The following is a 19,211-nucleotide window of genomic DNA, read 5'->3' as shown; positions in this document are numbered from 1 at the left end:
CATTGGAACGTAGAAAGATCCTTTGTGCTGTATGGTGTTTACGCAAACTTTATAATAACTCTCTGTTTCTTGAGGTTGTCTGAATCGACCCGGCTTTAACGGAACATTAAAACTTTTGTCCAAATCCCAACCACTGGCAACTTTGCTGTTCGCCTGTGAAATTATTCTCCAAATATACTATACATTACGAATCATTAAAACTTCCCTCCAAAGCCCCAACCACTGGCAACTTTATTGTTCGTCTGTGAAATTATTCTCCAAATACACTATTCATTACGAATCATTAAAACTATCGTCCGAATCCCACCCACTGGCAACTTTGTTGTTCGCCTGTAAAATTATTCTCCAAATATACTATTGTAGTATTGCGAACTAACATCGCAGTTAGATCAATAGCATAGCCAGTGAGCAGGTTTGTTCGTTTAGTGCTATACAAATTGAGTCAATGACTAGTTTTTGACAGTATTAGCTAAGCATATGTTTTCTGAAAATATAAGAATAATTTAAAAATCGTTGGTGCCTAGTTGGATACTATTCGGAGGTCTTAGGTCCATTTCGTGAGTATGAATGACGAACTCTTCTATGCATATATTTGGTCTGGTAGTAAGAATTCACGAATGATTCGTTCCTCTTCGACGCTTTGATGTGAATACGAAATGAACAATGTCTTATGTCTTCCGCTGAATATCAGGCAGTGAGCTTTACTATCATCTAATTACCTTAGTTACAATATTCATGAAGGAGACTATATGAAATATCGTCAATTGCGGACCGAATCATTTATTCAGGTCTGGCTCTCGCGTTATCAACTGGTTAAAAATTTCGAAATTGTTTAAAGAGCAAAAATGTTAAATTTGTGGTTTGTGTCTCATCTCCTAATTGTGATGGCTGGTTTGCCAATGTAAGTTAAGTCTTGTTTGTTGTATTTATAAACGAATGTACATACTATCGTATATCTTGGTTGGAGACGCATAGTGTTGGTCAGCTGTAAGCAATAGTGTTCTTGTACAGTGTTAACATTAAGTTTACTTTTTCACTTATAACATATGACTTACTAAAAGACTGAGTTTTCATTACTATCTGTAATTTTTTGTCTGTTTTATTAGAAATAGGCGTTGAATATTAGGAATTGGGCGTTTCCTTTGCAACATTAGATTATTTCAGCCATGACTAACCATAATAGATTTGTGTATCATGCTTTCGCTTAAGTTCTACATTGTCTTTTGTTTTATGCTGCCATTAGTTGCTCAAACATGACTAAATTTTGTTTGGAGCTCTAGAAAAATGGATTTTGGACTGTAGTTGAGTCGCAGTTAAAGAGAAGAAAGGAATTCCTCCGTGTTTTTCAATTTCTATCTGTGCAGATTGCTCTCTGCACAAAAAAAATTTGACATATATTTGGCAACTATATTTCTGTTTGGAACTATCGAGAAGTTTAGTTTATTTTTGACCTTTGCGTGAGCCACAAGCAATCTTAGGCACACTTGAATAATTTTTATGCTTTTTGCTCAACCTTTGTTTCCTCCAACCTTTCAGGAAATGAAAACATCTTTTACGCATTGGCACATGCAAAGATACTTTGTGCGTGTATTGTTTGCTTTGTGTATCGTTTTGAAAATGTTGACACAATATTATCCGCTACAACATACAAATTATTGCTTATATATGTGAATTAATGTCGAGAGTGAAACTTTGGTCGTGCTATGTAAAGGTCAGGTCACCTGATTAGCATAGTGATCATCGAAATATTTACATAGTACGATCTCACTTTCATGCAGGCAGGCTACGTCACCGAAAGGGATAACATAAGCACCATGATTGCAGTATTTGTTGGATATGAAATGCGCATGATAGACTGACCATTAAGAATACTCATATAACTTTTCATTAGATCTTTTGGACTCTTCAGTCACACTTGCAAATACAAAAAAGAGGTCGAAGTCAAGCGCTCAGAAAGGTACGTCATTGAGCAAATGAAGTTTAAAAATTTCACTGACTTGAACAAAGATAATATATGTAATATTTTATTAGAATTGATCTAAAAAGCGAATCGAATTATATTGTATTTTTAATACTACATTTATAATCCCGACAGCGTTAAACGATCTCCTACTCTGCTCAAATACAAACACACAACAAGGTTGTTAAGTCTATCGTGATGTTTGTAAACACTTTAAAAAGATTTCATTCCTCTACACTCATTATTGACTTTTGTGGATGCAGAAGTGCACATTGCTCAAAAAGCTGGTTGGAGATTAATCTCTGAGAGGACTCTTGAAATGTCTTCATTTCAAACAGAATCATAAAACTTTCGGCGACTGACTTTGTTCGTTCTTTAGATAATTCGTCAAACAGTTGATCTACAGATTATGGACAAAATTTTATACATATTTGACAAAAGAAATATGGGAGATGTCATATCTTTCTTTTAAGCACTCTTGTGTGAACAGTTGATTTATAGAATAATTTAGGTGAAGCTATTTACTTTAAACTTGCAGCTATTACAAAGATTGTTGTCAAGGATGGACGAAAGGATTATTTGGAAAATGTAACAAAAGTATGTTGAAATGTTTACTAGATTTTAACTGTCTTTGTATAGATTCCACAGACGTCTGCGTGAAGCAAATTGTTACAGCTTTACGATGGAAAAATCCGCCAAAATTGAAAACGTTTTCTTCTGATTTATAAGAGTTCATAAGCATAAAGTTCATTTATGAAAGGCGTTTTTTAGGCAGTTTTATAAGATGGACACTTTGAGTTTGGATTTATTGGTTCATTGCTGTGTTGTATTTTATATGCTTTTTGTGTAAAACACGATAATTTTGAATTTTACCACTTGAAAATCTTGACTTCCAACACGAAAGATACATTAGTTTTATCGTTTAGCAAGACGTGAGGGAAGGCTCCAAAATATCGTCGTAATGTTAAATTTGAGCAAGATATAAAATGATGGGATTTTTTCCTTTATAGAAACCTGCATTGTTTTGCCACAGTTTGTAAAGCTGGATATGTGCCCATTGATTCGTCATACGAGTTTACAACTTAATCGTAAATTTTACGTTTTAACGAAACCTTCCAATCCACCAAAAAGGTATCCTGATGAATCAAAAAACCTTGCTGAATGTGTCTCCTATCCTTTACTCAATCAACCGATTCCGAAAGTTCTCGCTCACAGTTTTACAAATCTTGAATTGCACGAAGGGAAATGGTTGACAAGCTACCTAGCCCAGGCTGCCTGGAATTTCGTACTTTCTGGAAAAGTCAATTTAAAGAATTCGAAGTACACAACAAACGATGATTACCTCAATCTTTTGGAAACATTTCGGTCAGGTGAAACAAAAGGTGTTGTTCCCATAAACTTTCCTGGTGTAAAGGTAAACTAAAACTGCGTCAGTAAAAATGCTGCAAACACGTAGGGCTACAAAGTGTTTAAAATATTAGATGTCGCAACCACATTTGAGATATGAAATGAGTTTTAGCTTTATTTGTAACGTTCATCAATGTGCAAATGAATCTCATTTTTCTTGTATTATTTTCGCTACCGTTTTTACATAATATTATATTTCCTCTCTTAAATTAATGACATGTGGTACGATGATATGATGAATGTAGAAGTTTTTATCGAACGTTATTTAGGTTCAAGACAATTTAATGAAAGCAGCAGCGATCTCCTTAGTATGAAAAAATTCTGTTATTTTTACAGCCTATGAGAATCAGCCTAGCTAGTTTGTCTCCTTACATAAAGTATCCTTCGCAAGAACTGCCATTTTATGACATCATCAAGAACGAACATTGGCAAGATGATCACGTGTTTACAATGCAACGGTTGGCTGGCATGAACCCGATGGCCATCAGGAAAATGACAAAAGAAGGTAAGAGTTAGTTTCAAGTCATTTAAACATCAAGAAATTGAACTGAGTGACAAAAATGAATTGTACATTATATGCCCTTCGTCGAAAGTACATATAGCTAGTTCAAAACAACGTAGTTTTTCCTGCATTTATAGACAAAATAGCTATATATATGAATGTTGTAATTTTAAATGTGCTTTTAACGTCTTCTATGGAAAAAGCCCTATGGTATAACAGGTCTATGTTGTTCAATTGGTATATTATAGTAAATCGTTGCACATAACTATCATCATAGATCTTGGAAAAGACTACGTCAACAAGAATTATGATTGGGACGCAGCTATGTCAAGAGCTACAGGAGAAACTACAACAGTCAATAAGGTAGACAGTCGCTCAGTCAGAGAACGTTGTAAGAGAAGACTGATAAGTTATAAAAGAGCATATCACGTACGAATGTTTGAAGTAATTTTTTGTTTGATCATGAAACAGATGATTGATGACAATCGGGCTTTCATCATCGACTACAAACTGTTATTTGGTCTGACAGACATGGATGATTTTTATGATACAACGAATGGAAGAACAATGAGGTGGTCATCGAGTCCTTTTTGTGTGTTTGTCGTGGAAAAGAGTAGTAAGGACCTGAAGCCAGTTGCCATTCAAACAAATCTTACTTCAGGTAAAAAATCATACTCAACATACGCATGTGACGATGTCTGTTTTACATGGTCTATACGAAGTATAAACGAATGTAGTGTTCTACATCAAATGTTTTGAAGATTGACGTTCACCACATAAAAAATTAACGTATCTAGATTCTCCTGTCTTCTCTCCAATTGATGGAAAGAAATGGCTTAATGCAAAGATGGAGCTCCAAATTGCCGATCTTTCTTATGAAGAACTTGTCGAGCACTTAGCAAAGACACATCTTCTTATGGAACCAATGTGTGTCATTATGCAAAGGACTCTTTCCAAATTCCATCCTCTTTATCAAATATTTCTCTGGCATTGTCGTGGCCTTTTAGTTGTTGATTCTCTGGGATTAACTGCGCTCTTTGGCAAAATATTCTACTTAAGAAAACTGTTTAGTACTGGATATTCTGGTGGTCTTGAACTTATCAATCGAGCCTACAATGAAATTTCATGGGATACCACAGACTTTGTGACTAATCTGAAGGTAAAATATTATTTTTTTTGTATAGCTATCTGATAATTAATCCTTCGATCGAGGAGGCATGCCCAACACACATTGCCTAAATTTTTAAATTAATGTCACTTGCCAGAAACATCTTCAAACTTGTCGAAATTTATTGCTCTGTGGGTTTCATATATTGGTCATTTTCTTGCTATAGTTGGAATTTTTTTGGCCATTATTTCAATCGAAGTCAATCATGCACTTCAGGGGTTAAGTTATAAAAGAATCCAGCAGCATGTTTGGTCATTATTTTAATCAAAAACCTTCATGAACGCTTGGTTAAAAGCTAAGGGTGGGATTTTCGGTTCATGACATATGAATAACAACTGTATGTATGTCTGAGTTGTAACAGTGCTGTGAACTACCTGTTTCAATGTATCTTTCAGAAACGAGGTGTTCATAAGAAGGACGAACTTCCTTATTTCCCTTACAGAGATGATGGCCTACTTTTGTGGGAAGAAATTAGCGAATATGCTGCGGAATATGTGAATCTGTAAGAACAGAGTTCGTTGCCTAAAGTGTTTGAAAATACGTATACTTTAATATTGGAATGGTCTTTTAAAAACTTCTCTCTCATTACTACTTGTTGTTTTAGTTTGATCATAAAACCCCAATATCATTGAATGAAACCATTTCTCACATATATATATTATAATTCGTTTTTTAAATTAGCAAATCTCTAGTTAATTATCATTTTGCAAACAATGTTGTTTTAAAGGTATTACGAAAATGATGACGAAGTGACTAAAGATGAAGAATTGCAGGATTTTGCCAATGAACTGTCCGCAGATGGCACTGGACCCAATGGAGGAATTGGAAGGGTAAGTCAAGTCTTTACGATCTCAATGTGAAGCTGAACAATACACAATTGCGAATATAATATGTTGTGAATTGAAAATTACTAAAATGAATATGTTTTGTTCCACATTTTTAATCTTAGTTCAAGAAATTTCCAGCGAGGATTTCATCAAAAACAGCACTTATCGACGTCGTAAAGAGAATTGTATTTATCCCAGTGCAACACAGTGCTGTCAATTATCCTGTGGTTTATTATGCTGGTTTTGTACCAAATCAACCAACCAAGCTTTACAACGATTCCAGAGTACCACCGGGAGAGTTTGAATTTGACAGTTTGCCACAATCTGATGGTGCCGTGGTAAGCTATAATTGGATCAGATTAGATTAGATTAGATCAGCTGTTCCTACGACTGCGTGCTACCGCTAAAGTCAAAGTCATAATCATTTGTTCAACAAAATTGTGCTCAAATAATTACGTGTAGTTGTAGATCAACTCCCTATTATCTTGTTAGTCATAACAAGGGGTATCGAATCCCATTCCGTATTCAACCAATTTCCATGATACAACAGTGTATAGTTATATAAACTGAAACGTTTACTGATAAATTCTAACTTTACCGAGGCCAAAGATGATATACTGGATTAATTATTCAAATATGTTTTACAAAGGAACAAGTGGCTTTATCCATGTCTTTGGGTTCGCTTCGTTTCGACGTTCTTCTTGATTATGGTGACAAATTGAAGGATCATCGTGCTAAGGCTGTCGTCAATAAATACCACGCAAGATTGACTGGACCAATCAACGATGAAATCACCAGGAGAAATGATGAAAGATTAGCTGCAGGAAAGTTTACCTATCCCTATTTCCTGCCCAAATGGATAACAAACAGTATTTCCACATAAAAAAGTTTCCATATTATGTATGAGCGTTAAAACATTATAATGTCAGAGCCACAATGTTTTGTGGTAACTTGTTTGCTGTAATTATTTACATTCGTTGGAAACTTACATTGAAATTAAAATTTTATTTTTCTTCAAATCATTTTATGAATTGGTAGAATGGGATTTTGTAAACAATCGAAAGATGGTATCGTGGTAAAGCAGAAAAAATAAATTTGACAGCACAGGAGGAAGGTAGGAGGAATGTTGTGGAAAGAACAGCAATAAAAAAGAAGCTTCATTGACTATAAATATGAGGAATAGTGTTGCTAAGCAGGGCCATAGCTCGAACGTTAATTTTCCTCGGGGTGAAGGGGTGTGTATTCATATATCCAGTTGTGCCCGACTGCTTTCTTTAGAAAGCTAAATCACTGTCAAAACTGAATATATGAATAAACACCCTACCCAAATTAACGTTCTAGATACAGCCATTTTGCAAATGGATTATCTGCAAATGGTAAAGGAGAAAATGGTGGTATTGGAATGGTAAGTCAATTTAACACAATTTTGACGATCGCAGATATTTATTGCTCATACTTTAGCGACTACAAAATGCATTTCTAAAATGCACATTTTAAAATATAAAGTTATATATGTCCCATGTCTGTTGAAACTTTCACTTGGAAAAGGATTCTACTGAATTTGAATTTCCTTCGTTTTCTTTGAAAAGTTTATAAGAACCCATTTTTCTATCATTGCTTGGTCTTTGCTGGTTGAATTATTTTTCACTAAACATACATACAGTGGTTTATTAGAAATATACTCATTCGAAGCGTCTATATTTTCCATATTTAACTAAATGAATCATAAACCAACGTTAAGATTGGGAATATTCTTACATGTTTGTAAATGTAGATCGTCCAGGTTAGTATAGTCCTGAGAAGGACTATTTTTGTTGTTGTTGACTGACGTTTTGACAACCTTAGCGGTAGTCATCTTCGGAGTCAAATGAGGAGTAAACTTCAGGTTAGCCGTATTTGTTATCTGGTTCTTACGTCATTGTATTGTGTGTACAAGAAATCTGTGGGTGTCAATTGTGTAATGTCATTGTGAATTAGTGTGAAGTTTAAGGTTTTTAGTTGATCGTTTGTTTGTATTGTGAATAAGTCGTTTGTAAGGTGCAGGTAATTGCTGTTATCTGTTCCGGGGGTTTGTTCCAAGTTGGTATACCAACTTTCTAATGTAAGCCGTTGTCTATAGTCAGTACTGTAAGTAATGCATTTTGCCGAGTCCCAGTCAATGTTGTACTTTGTGATTCGGCGATGTTCGGCAATGTGATTAGTTTTGTCTTGTTTCTTAGTAGCTCGTTTGTGTTCAATAAGTCTTATGTTTAAGTTCCTGCCAGTTTCCCCGATATAAGAGGCGTGGCAGTCGGAGCAGTTTATTTTGTAAACTGCATATTGTCATTCGTTGGGTTGTTCTTTGTCTTTTATGTTCGTTAGTACTTGTCGTAACGTTGTGATGGTTTATTTGCGACATGTATGTTGTATGGTCGTAAGATACGCGAGATAGTCTCAGACGTACCTTTGATGTAAGGTATCGTTGCTGTTGTCACTGAGTTGTTCGTTTCGTTGGGTTCGTTGGGTTTGTAAGTGTTGCGTTTGATAAAGTCAGAGTTATAGTTGTTTTTGTCAAAAACACGTTTGAGATAGTTGTTTTCGTTCTGTAGAGCGTCCGGTGAATTACATATGATTTGTGCACGTCTTGTTAATGTTCTGATTGTGGTGGCTTTGTGTGATGTAGGGTTGTAAGATGATTGGTCTAGTAGTCAGTCAATGTGTGTTGGTTTGCGAAAAACTGTTGTTCGTAGTTTTTGATTGTCTTGTTTTACCAAACAGTCGAGAAAAGGAAGAGTTCAGTTTTCTTCGACATCTTTGGTAAATTGTATGTGGCTGTTCTGTTTGTTGATGTGAGTGTGAAAGTCATCAATCTCGTCCGCATGTAGTGCTGTGATTGTGTCATCTACGTAGCGAAACCAAAAAGGTAGTGCATGTTTGTAAGTCGTGACCGCCCTTTCCTCTATAGACTGCATTACAATTTCAGCAACTACAGCAGAAACGGGCGAGCCCATTGCTGTTCCATGTAATTGTTTGTAGTGCGTACCTTTGTACTGAAAGTAAGTCGAGGTGAGGCAGAGCTCCAGTAGCTCCATAATGTCTTCTGTCGGTAATGGCAGTACGTCCGTGGTGTTTGTAATGAGGGTTCTTGTACAAGTAAGTGCCAGATTAAGTGGAATATTGGTGAACAGTGATTTCACATCAAAAGACACCAGTATATAGTCGTCCGGTATTTGTATAGTGCTCAGTTTTTTAATGAAAGTTTCAGTGGATTGTAGCTTGTGTTTTTATTTGCTTGTAAGTGGTTGCAGTATTTCAGTCAAGTACTTTGAGAATTCGTAAGTCGGCGAACCACAGAATGATAGATCGTGACTAAAACACCACACGAGTACATACGAGTACATACAAGTACATACGACTGACATACCAGTAAATACGAGTGACATACGACTATATAGGGTTAGGGTTTGGGTTTGGGTTAGGGTTATGGTTATGGTTAGGGTTAGGGTTATGGTTAGGGTTAGGGTTATATATATGTATATATATACTGGTGACCAGTATGTAGTCGTATGTCACTCGTATGTACTCGTATGTCAGTCGAATGTACTCGTATGTCAGTCGTATGTACTCATATGTACTCGTGTGGTGTTTTCGTCAGGATGATGAACTATACAATTGGTCGCATTGGTATTTGTGGTTTGTGAAGTTTTGGTAGTCCGTATGGTCTGTGTTGTTGTGGTACTGAACATCTAAGTCGATGGTAAATACGTTCAGATTTAATGATAGTTTTTGTCATAGAGAAGATCTTGCTTTTACGTTTGCGTACTAGTGATGGTGTTTGGTCTCGTTTGAGTTGTTCGTGCGTTTGTCTGTTGTCAATAAGGGTGTCCATTTTGTTAAAGTAATCATTCCTTTCAATGACCACAGTCACGCGTCCTTTGTCTTCTGGTAAAATGACGATGTTGTAATCGTGTTTTAGTCGTGTTTGAGTGAGGAGAAATTCACCTATCCTTATTTTCTGCCTAAATGGATAACCAACAGTATTCATACATAAGTATTTTATCTCACATAATGCACGAGCATTCATAAAGTTTGTCGCAGCCTCAGTTGTTTTTGTAGTTACATTGAAATCAAATATTGACTTTTTTCAACTCATTTATGAATTGGTAGAATGGGATTCCTTAAACAATAGTTTAGTTCAAAAGATGGTTAAGTTAGAAAGTTGAACAAATTGTTTTTCATGGCACACGAGGCAAGTAGAAAGTTGATTTTAATATGATGAAAAGAAAGAAAATATGAAGTTAAGAATTAAGTGGGTTCACAGACAGCTTTAAGCGAAGGTCTTAGTTAGGACTTAGAAGATAGTGCATCATTAACCTTTCCTGTTTGTCAAGCTCATCGTTTCCAGTGATCGTTTCTCCGTCCAATATATATGACTAGATGACTGAGTTGAGCTTCCGATTCCGAAGCCACTTGAGAATACATATTTTAATACGACCACACAATATGTCGCAATGGTTCCAAGGTTTGCATGGTTCCAAGAATGAAGAATCTTTGATAATTTTGAGCTTATGAAAGACAAAATTGCTACATTATTACGACTTGAATACGTTAAATTGTGATTTTGAGCCTTACAAGTAAGAAAATAGTGGCAAGGTAGAAGAAACTCCATTATATTCCAATGGTGTGATTAAACAGGGAAACATGTATATAAGCAATAAGTGTATCCACATTCGAAATTTGTACCATTAAGTTCGTGAATATTGTGTTTCATAGACTGCATCGAAAATGTTTACTCGAAAGCTCATTCTATGAGGCAGCAATGTATACAAGCAAGGCCATCGAAAGTGGGGGAAGAAAAGGGCGCTTGGTTTACTTCTGATAGCTGCGAGCAAAGCTATCAAATGTGCTACAATTTATGATTTAGTTAAGAGTGATCTGAGATTTAGTAAGAGTATTTTGATAAGAGTTGATGGCTCACTGCTCTCGTCCAATTTATAGAAAAAACTGAATGACGATCGAACGCCTTTCGTCTGCGTTGTCTCATCCACATGCTAATTTCGGTATTTTCATACATTTAACTTTTTGCAGATGTGTGATAAACTAGACATTGTCGATGTGCTGTCGGTTGTTTTTAAACTCAATTACGGACATGCATTACATTATTCATAAAGAAATATTGAATTATCATCAATTGTGAAGCGGACCATTCATTCGGATTTATCTCTCGTGTTAAAGCCGGTTATAATCTTCTAATCGTTTAGAGACGCAAACTGTTCAAGTTTTCATTTGTGTCAACTTTATCGATTGTGTCAATTTGTCATGTTTACAAGTTAATGCACTGGTTAACTGCATATTTTTGATGTTGTGCTATTAAATATTGTGGCGTAGATCCATGGTTGTCTTTTAGACTCTTGTTTTAATGATGACCAATCCATCTGTATTATGTTGGTCTGTTTTAGTTAAAGTATCGGAATAGGGAGTTTCCTATAAGAGACATAAGAGCTCGATTTGTTTAACTTTTACCGACCAGAAACTTGATGGTAGTGCAATCAATCAGAGTGCTTTTTCATTATATTCTCCTTATCAAATATGATGTGACATGATGTCTTGTTGTAACATGCCCAACTAATATTTCCAGCCTCCAGCAAAATTCCCCTAAGTTTGATTTGTTTGTTCTGTCTATTGTCAAGGTTTGAGAATCGCTGATTAAAGTGGACCGAAGGCTCTCCATTCCATTGTTCTACTTGATTTTATGAAAATAAGCTATTTTCTTTAAAACGTTTTTGCATCACTATATTTGAAAATATTTTCTGCTCCTTTGAAAACATTTAAACAGGAAATGAGGATGTCTTTGAGCATTGGAGCGTAGAAAGATCCTTTGTGCTGTTTGGTGTTTACGCAAACTTTATAAAAACTCTCTGTTTCTCGAAGTTGTCTGAATCGACCCGGCTTTAACCGAACATCAAAATTTTGGTCCAATTCCCATCCACTGGCAACTTTGCTGTTCGTCTGTGAAATTATTCTCCAAATATATTATTCACTACGACTCATTAAAACTACCCTCCAAATCCCACCTACTGGTAACTTTGCTGTTCGCCTGTGAAATTATTCTCCAAATATACTATTCATTACGAATCATTAAAACCGTCGTCCAAATCCACCCACTGGCAACTTTGTTGTTCGCCTGTGAAATTATTCTCCAAATATACTATACATTACGAATCATTAAAACTATCGTCCAAATCCACCCACTGGCAACTTTGTTGTTCGCCTGTGAAATTATTCTCCAAATATATTCATTACACGAATCATTAAACCGTCGTCCAAATCCACCCACTGGCAACTTTGCTGTTCGCCTGTGAAATTATTCTCCAAATATACTATTCATTACGAATCATTAAAACCGTCGTCCAAATCCACCCACTGGCAACTTTGTTGTTCGTCTGTGAAATTATTCTCCAAATATACTATTCATTACGAATCATTAAAACTGTCGTCCAAATCCCACCCACTGGCAACTTTGTTGTTCGTCTGTGAAATTATTCTCCTAATATACTAATGTAGTATTGTGAACTAACATCGCAGTTAGATCAATAGCATAGTCAGTGAGCAGGTTTGCTCGTGTAGTGCTATACAATTGAGTCAATGACTAGTTTTTGGCAGTATTGGCTAGACATATGATTCCTGAAAATATAAGAATAATTTAAAAATCGTTGGTACGTAGTTGGATACTATTCGGAGGTCTTAGGTCCATTTCGTGAGTATGAATGACGAACTCTTCCATGCATATATTTGGTTTGGTAGTAAAAATTCATGAATGCTTCGTTCCTCTTCGACGCTTTGATGTGAATACTAAATAACCAATGTCTTCCGTCTTCCGCTGGATATCGGACAGTGAGCTTTACTATCATCCAATTACCTTAGTTACAATATTCATGAAGGAGACCATATGAAATATTGTCAATTGCAGAGCGAATCATTTATTCAGATCTGGCTCTCGCGTTATCAACTGGTTAAAAATTTCGAAATTGTTTAAAGAGAAAAAATGTTAAATTTGTGGTTTGTGTCTCATCTCCTAATTGTGATGGCTGGTTTGCCAATGTAAGTTAAGTCTTGTTTGTTGCATTTATAAACGAATGTACATACTATCGTATATCTTGGTTGGAGACGCATAGTGTTGGTCAGCTGTAAGCAATGGTGTTCTTGTACAGTGTTAACATTAAGTTTACTTTTTCACTTATAACATATGACTTACTAAAAGACTGAATTTTCATTACTATCTGTATTTTTTTGTCTGTTTTATTAGAAATGGGCGTTGAATATTAGGAATTGGGCGTTTCCTTTGCAACATTAGATTATTTCAGCCATGACTAACCACAATAGATTTGTGTATCATGCTTTCGCTTAAGTTCTACATTGTCTTTAGTTTTATGCTGCCATTAGTTGCTCAAACATGACTAAATTTTGTTTGGAGTTCTAGAAAAATGGATTTTGGACTGTAGTTGAGTCGCAGTTAAAGAGAAGAAAGGAATTCCTCCGTGTTTTTCAATTTATATCTGTGCAGATTGCTTTGCTCAAAAAAATTTAACATATATTTGGAAACTATTTTTCTGTTTGGAACTATCGAGAACTTATGTTTATTTTTAGCATCGTGTACCACTAGCAATATACGGCACACTTGAATAATTTTATGCTTTTGCACACCTTTGTTTCCTCAAACTTTCAGGAAATGAAAACATCTTTTACGCATTGGCACATGCAGAGATTACTTTGTGCGTGTGTTGTTTGCGTGTGCTTTGTCACAAAACAGGAAAAAGCTCTGAAAAGGCTTCAATATGGTCTGAATCTTCCTACATGATGATTGAAAATGTTGACACAATATTATCCGCTGCAACTTAAAAAATTGTTCATATCTGTGAATTAATGTCGAGAGTGAAACTTTGGTCGTGTTATGTAAAGGTCAGGTCACATGATTAGCATAGTGAACATCGAAATATTTACATAGTACGATCTCACTTTCAAGCAGGCAGGCTACGTCACCGAAAGGGATAGCATAAGCACCATGATTGCAGTATATATTGGATATGAAATGCTTGAAACCAGACAATGTAGTCCGTTAAAAAAAGAACTACGACATTACGATATGATTTTTCATTAGATGGATCGTTCGTATTTAAGCGGTCATGATAGACTGACCATTAAGAATACTCATATAACTTTTCATTAGATCTTTTGGACTCTTCAGTCACACTTGCAAATACAAGAAAGAGGTGGAAGTCATGCGTTCTAAAAGGTACGTCTTTGACCAAATGAAGTTTATAAATTTCACTTACTTGAACAAAGAATCGTTAATGAATCCTCTAACATCACTTGTTATTCCATGCACACGGTCATCTTCTTTTGATGGATAGTTCACATCAATCAATCCTCTCATAACACATGTTTTTCAACTTTCACGGTCATTTACTTATTGGTTTTGCTCTAATAAATCCTCTCCCATCACCTGTTGTTCCATCAACACAGTAGTGTGATCTCTATGACTTTTTGTGGATGCAGAAGTGCACATCGCTCAAAAAGCTCAAGGAAGATTAATCTCTGACATGACTGTTGTAATGTCTTTACTTCAAACAGGAGCCGAAAAATTTAGGCCGACTGACTTTCTTTGCTCTCTATATAATTAGTCTATAGTTGGTCTACAGATTATTGACGAAATTTTTATACATATTTCACAAAAAAAGATAGGAAGTGTTACATCCCTCATTTATGGGCTCTTGTGTGAACAGTTGATTTATAGAATAATTTAGGTGAAACTGTTGGCTTTGAACTTGCAGCTATTACAAAGATTGTTGTCAAGGATGGACGAAAGGATTATTTGGAAAATGTAACAAAAGTATGTTTAAATGTTTACTAGATTTTAACTGTCTTTGTATAGATTCCACAGACGTCTGCGTGAAGCAAAATGTTACAGCTTTACGATTGAAAAATACGCCAAAATTGAAAACGTTTTCTTCTGATTTATAAGAGTTCATAAGCATAAAGTTCATTTATAAAAGGCGTTTTTTAGGCAGTCATATTAGATGAACACTTTGAGTTTGGATTTATTGGTTCATTGCTGTGTTGTATTTTATATGCTTTTTGTGTAAAACATTATAATTTTAAATTTTACGACATGAAAAACTTAACTCATAACGCCAAACAAATATTAGGTCTGTATTTCAGCAAGACGCAAGGCTGCAAAATATCGTCAAGACTTTGAATTTGAGCATAATATGAAATGGTTTGATTTTTTCCTTTATAGAAACCTGTATTGTTTTACCACAGTTTGTAAAGCTGCAAATGTGCCCATTGCTTCGTCATACGAGTTTACAACTTAATCGTAAATTTTACGTTTTAACGAAACCTTCCAATCCACCAAAAAGGTATCCTAATGAATCAAAAAACCTTGCTGAATGTGTGTCCTACCCTTTGCTCAATCAACCGTCTCCCAGAGTTGTCGCTAACAGTTTTACAAATCTTGAACTGCACGAAAGGAAATGGTTGATAAACTACATCGCCCAGGCTACCTGGAATAGAATAATTGCTGCAAAAGTCAATTTAAAGAATTCGAAGTACACAACAAACGATGATTACCTCAATCTGTTGGAAAGATTTCGGTCAGGTCAAACCAAAGGTGTTGTTCCTATAAACTTTCCTGGTGTAAAGGTAAACTAAAACTGCGTCAGTAAAAATGCTGCAAACACGTAGGGCTACAAAGTGTTTAAAATATTAGATGTCGCAACCACATTTGAGATATGAAATGAGTTTTAGCTTTATTTGTAACGTTTATGTGCAAATGAATCTCATTTTTCTTGTATTATTTTCGCTACCGTTTTTACATAATTTTATATTTCCTCTCTTAAATTAATGACATGTGGTACGATGATATGATGAATGTAGAAGTTTTTATCGAACGTTATTTAGGTTCAAGACAATTTAATGAAAGCAGCAACGATCTCCTTAGTATGAAAAAATTCTGTTATTTTTACAGCCTATGAGAATCAGCCTAGCTAGTTTGTCTCCTTACATAAAGTATCCTTCGCAAGAACTGCCATTTTATGACATCATCAAGAACGAACATTGGCAAGATGATCACGTGTTTACAATGCAACGGTTGGCTGGCATGAACCCGATGGCCATCAGGAAAATGACAAAAGGAGGTAAGAGTTGTTTAAAGTCATTTAAACATCAAGAATTTGAGCTGAGGACAAAATATGAAATGTACAAATTATGCCCTTCGTCGAAAGTACATAGTTCAAAACAACGTAGTTTTTCCTGCATGTATTACCAAAATAGTTATGTAAATGAATATTGTGTTTTAAAATGTGCATTCAACTTCTATGGAGAAACCCTATGGTAAAACATGTCTTTGGTGTTGAATTGGTCTATGGTAATAAATCATTGCGCAATGACTTTCATCATAGACTTTGGAAAAGACTACGTCAACAAGAATTATGATTGGGACGCAGCTATGTCAAGAGCTACAGGAGAAACTACAACAGTCAATAAGGTAGACAGTCGCTCAGTCAGAGAACGTTGTAAGAGAACACTGATAAGTTATAAAAGAGCATATCACGTACGAATGTTTGAAGTAATTTTTTGTTTGATCATGAAACAGATGATTGATGACAATCGGGCTTTCATCATCGACTACAAACTGTTATTTGGTGTGACAGACATGGATGATTTTTATGATACAACGAAAGGAAGAAAAATGAGGTGGTCATCAAGTCCTTTTTGTGTGTTTGTCGTGGAAAAGAGTAGTAAGGACCTGAAGCCAGTTGCCATTCAAACAAACCTTACTTCAGGTAAAAAAATAATCCTCAACATACGCATGTGACGATGTCTGTTTGACATGGTCTATACATCGAATGTAGTGTTCTACACCAAATGTTTCGAAGATCAACGTCCTTAACTTGTTCACTATTTTACAAATTAACGTATCTAGATTCCCCAGTGTACTCTCCAATTGATGGAAAGAAATGGCAATAAAGATGGATTATGCCGATCTCTTATGAAGAACTTGTCGAGCGAAGACACATCTTCTTATGGAACCAATGTGTGTCATTATGCAAAGGACTCTTTCCAAATTCCATCCTCTTTATCAGATATTTCTCATTGTCGTGGCCTTTTTTGTTCTCTGGGATTAACTGCGCTCTTTGGAAAAATGAGTTCACGAAAACTGTTCAGCATTGGATATCTGGTGGTGAACTTATCAATCGAGCCTACAATGAAATTTCATGGGATACCACAGACTTTGCGACTAATTTGAGGGTAAATTTTTTTTTTTTTTCTGTAATTCAACTAGTCCTTAGGAGATGCTCAACATTGCCTAAATTTCCTTGCAAGAATCTTCAAACTTTCAAATTTATTCCTCGTTCTCATGTAGTAATTTTGCTAGTTGGACCATGCCACCTAGGGTGAAAACAACAGTGTTTGGGTTATTATTTAATCAAAGGCTTCATGTTCAACTATGAAACTAAGAATAGATTTTACGCTCATGTGATATGAATAAAAACTGTGTATGCTGTGAACTATCTTCAATGTATCTTTCAGAAACGAGGTTCATAAGAAGGAACTTCCTTATTTCCTTACAGAGATGATGGCCTTGTGGGAAGAAATTGAATATGCTGGGAATATGTGAATCTGTAAGAACAGAGTTCGTTGCCTAAAGTGTTCAAAAATATACTTTGGTCATGGAATGGTCTTTTCAAAACTTCCTCTCATTATTGCTTGACTTGCTGTTTGTTTGATCATAAAACCCCAATATCTTTGAATAAAGCAAATTTTCACTATATATGATATTCGTTTTTGATTAGCAAATCTCTAGTTAATTATCATTTTGCAAACAATGTTGTTTTAAAGGTATTACGAAAATGATGACGAAGTGACTAAAGATGAAGAATTGCAGGATTTCGCCAATGAACTGTCCGCAGATGGCACTGGACCCAATGGAGGAATTGGAAGGGTAAGACAAGTCTTTACGATCTCAATGTGAAGCTTAACAATACACAATTAGGACGATTACGACCTATTGTTGCGAATATAATAGGTTGTGAATTGAGAATTACTGGAAAAATATATCATGTCCCACACTCTTAATTTTAGTTTAAGAAATTTCCAGCGAGGATTTCATCAAAAAGTGCACTTATCGACGTTGTAAAGAGAATTGTATTCATCCCAGTGCAACACAGTGCTGTCAATTATCCAGTGGCTTATTACGCTGGTTTTGTACCAAATCAACCAACCAAGCTTTACAACGATTCCAGAGTACCACCGGGAGAGTTTGAATTTGACAGTTTGCCACAATCTGATGGTGCCGTGGTAAGCTATAATTGGATCAGATTAGATTAGATCAGATATGTCTACGACTGCATACTACCGCTAAAGTCATAGTCATACACAAATGTTCAACAACATTGACCTTAAAGAGTTATGCGATGACCCAAATCAACTCCTTACTATCGTAAGAGCTATAGCAAGTACTATGAAATTACTAATTTCTGGTATTTCCCTGATACAACAGTGTAGTTATGTCAAATGAAACCTTTGCCGCATGAAATCCCAACTTATCCAAGGCAAAAGATAATTCAGAGTGTTGATTATTTAAATATGTTTTAAAAAGGAACAAGTGTCTTTATCCATGTCTTTGGGTTCGCTTCGTTTTGACGTTCTTCTTGATTATGGTGACAAATTGAAAGATCATCGTGCTAAGGCTGTCGTCAATAAATACCACGCAAGATTGATTGGACCAATCAACGATGAAATCACCATCAGAAATGATGAAAGATTAGCTGCAGGGAAGTTTACTAACCCTTATTTTCTTCCCAAATGGATAACAAACAGTATTTCCACATAAAAAAATTTGCATGTTATGAATGAGTGCTAAAATATTGCAATGTCAGAGCCTCAGAGATTTGTGGTAACGTGGTTGTTGTAGTCATCTGTATTCGTTGGAAACTTATGTTGAAATTAAAAAATTAATTTTTTGTTCAAATCGTTTATGCATTGGTAAATATGGGATTTTGTAAACTGTTAGTTGAAAGATGGCATCGCGGTAATGCAGAATAACTAGATTTGATAGCAAAGGAGGAAGGTAGAAAGAAATGTCGTGGGAAAAACATGAATAGAAAAGAAGCTTCACAGACTGTAAATATGAGGAATGGTAGTGTTTGCTAAGAAGGGCCATAGCTATAGAACCTTAATTTTCTTCGGGGAGAGGGGTGTATATATTCATATATTCAGTTGTGCCCGACTGATTTCTTTAGAAGCCAAATCACTTTCAAAACTGAATATATGAATAAATACCCCACCCAAATTAACGTTCTAGCT

General features: G+C 35.4%; 2 protein-coding genes across 2 annotated transcripts; both read left to right on the top strand.

The window, feature by feature from the left end:
* The first annotated feature begins 550 nt into the window (after positions 1-550).
* Positions 551-6,883, top strand: LOC124444382 (polyunsaturated fatty acid 5-lipoxygenase-like). The gene is made up of 12 exons (XM_046994982.1): positions 551-901; positions 1,892-1,957; positions 2,499-2,557; positions 2,971-3,374; positions 3,704-3,872; positions 4,147-4,232; positions 4,341-4,530; positions 4,667-5,028; positions 5,433-5,539; positions 5,765-5,867; positions 5,987-6,202; positions 6,514-6,883. Exons 1-12 carry the CDS (start codon positions 885-887, stop codon positions 6,745-6,747), a joined length of 2,013 nt encoding a protein of 670 aa, XP_046850938.1. The 5' UTR covers positions 551-884; the 3' UTR covers positions 6,748-6,883.
* A 5,915-nt stretch (positions 6,884-12,798) lies between these two features.
* Positions 12,799-18,876, top strand: LOC124443531 (polyunsaturated fatty acid lipoxygenase ALOX12-like). Its single transcript, XM_046993984.1, is given in 14 exon segments — positions 12,799-12,944; positions 14,071-14,136; positions 14,675-14,733; positions 15,142-15,545; positions 15,871-16,039; positions 16,304-16,389; positions 16,498-16,687; positions 16,828-16,908; positions 16,911-17,002; positions 17,070-17,153; positions 17,508-17,527; positions 17,745-17,847; positions 17,988-18,203; positions 18,505-18,876. Coding segments are annotated over 14 exon segments (1,860 nt in total). The 5' UTR covers positions 12,799-12,888; the 3' UTR covers positions 18,739-18,876.
* The last annotated feature ends 335 nt before the right edge of the window (positions 18,877-19,211 follow it).

Source organism: Xenia sp. Carnegie-2017, unplaced genomic scaffold, assembly GCF_021976095.1.
Source record: "Xenia sp. Carnegie-2017 unplaced genomic scaffold, XeniaSp_v1 HiC_scaffold_21, whole genome shotgun sequence".
NCBI classification, from domain to species: Eukaryota; Metazoa; Cnidaria; class Anthozoa; order Malacalcyonacea; family Xeniidae; genus Xenia; species Xenia sp. Carnegie-2017.
Note: the sequence above shows the minus strand (reverse complement) of the source record. Positions and strands in the feature narration are given on the sequence as shown.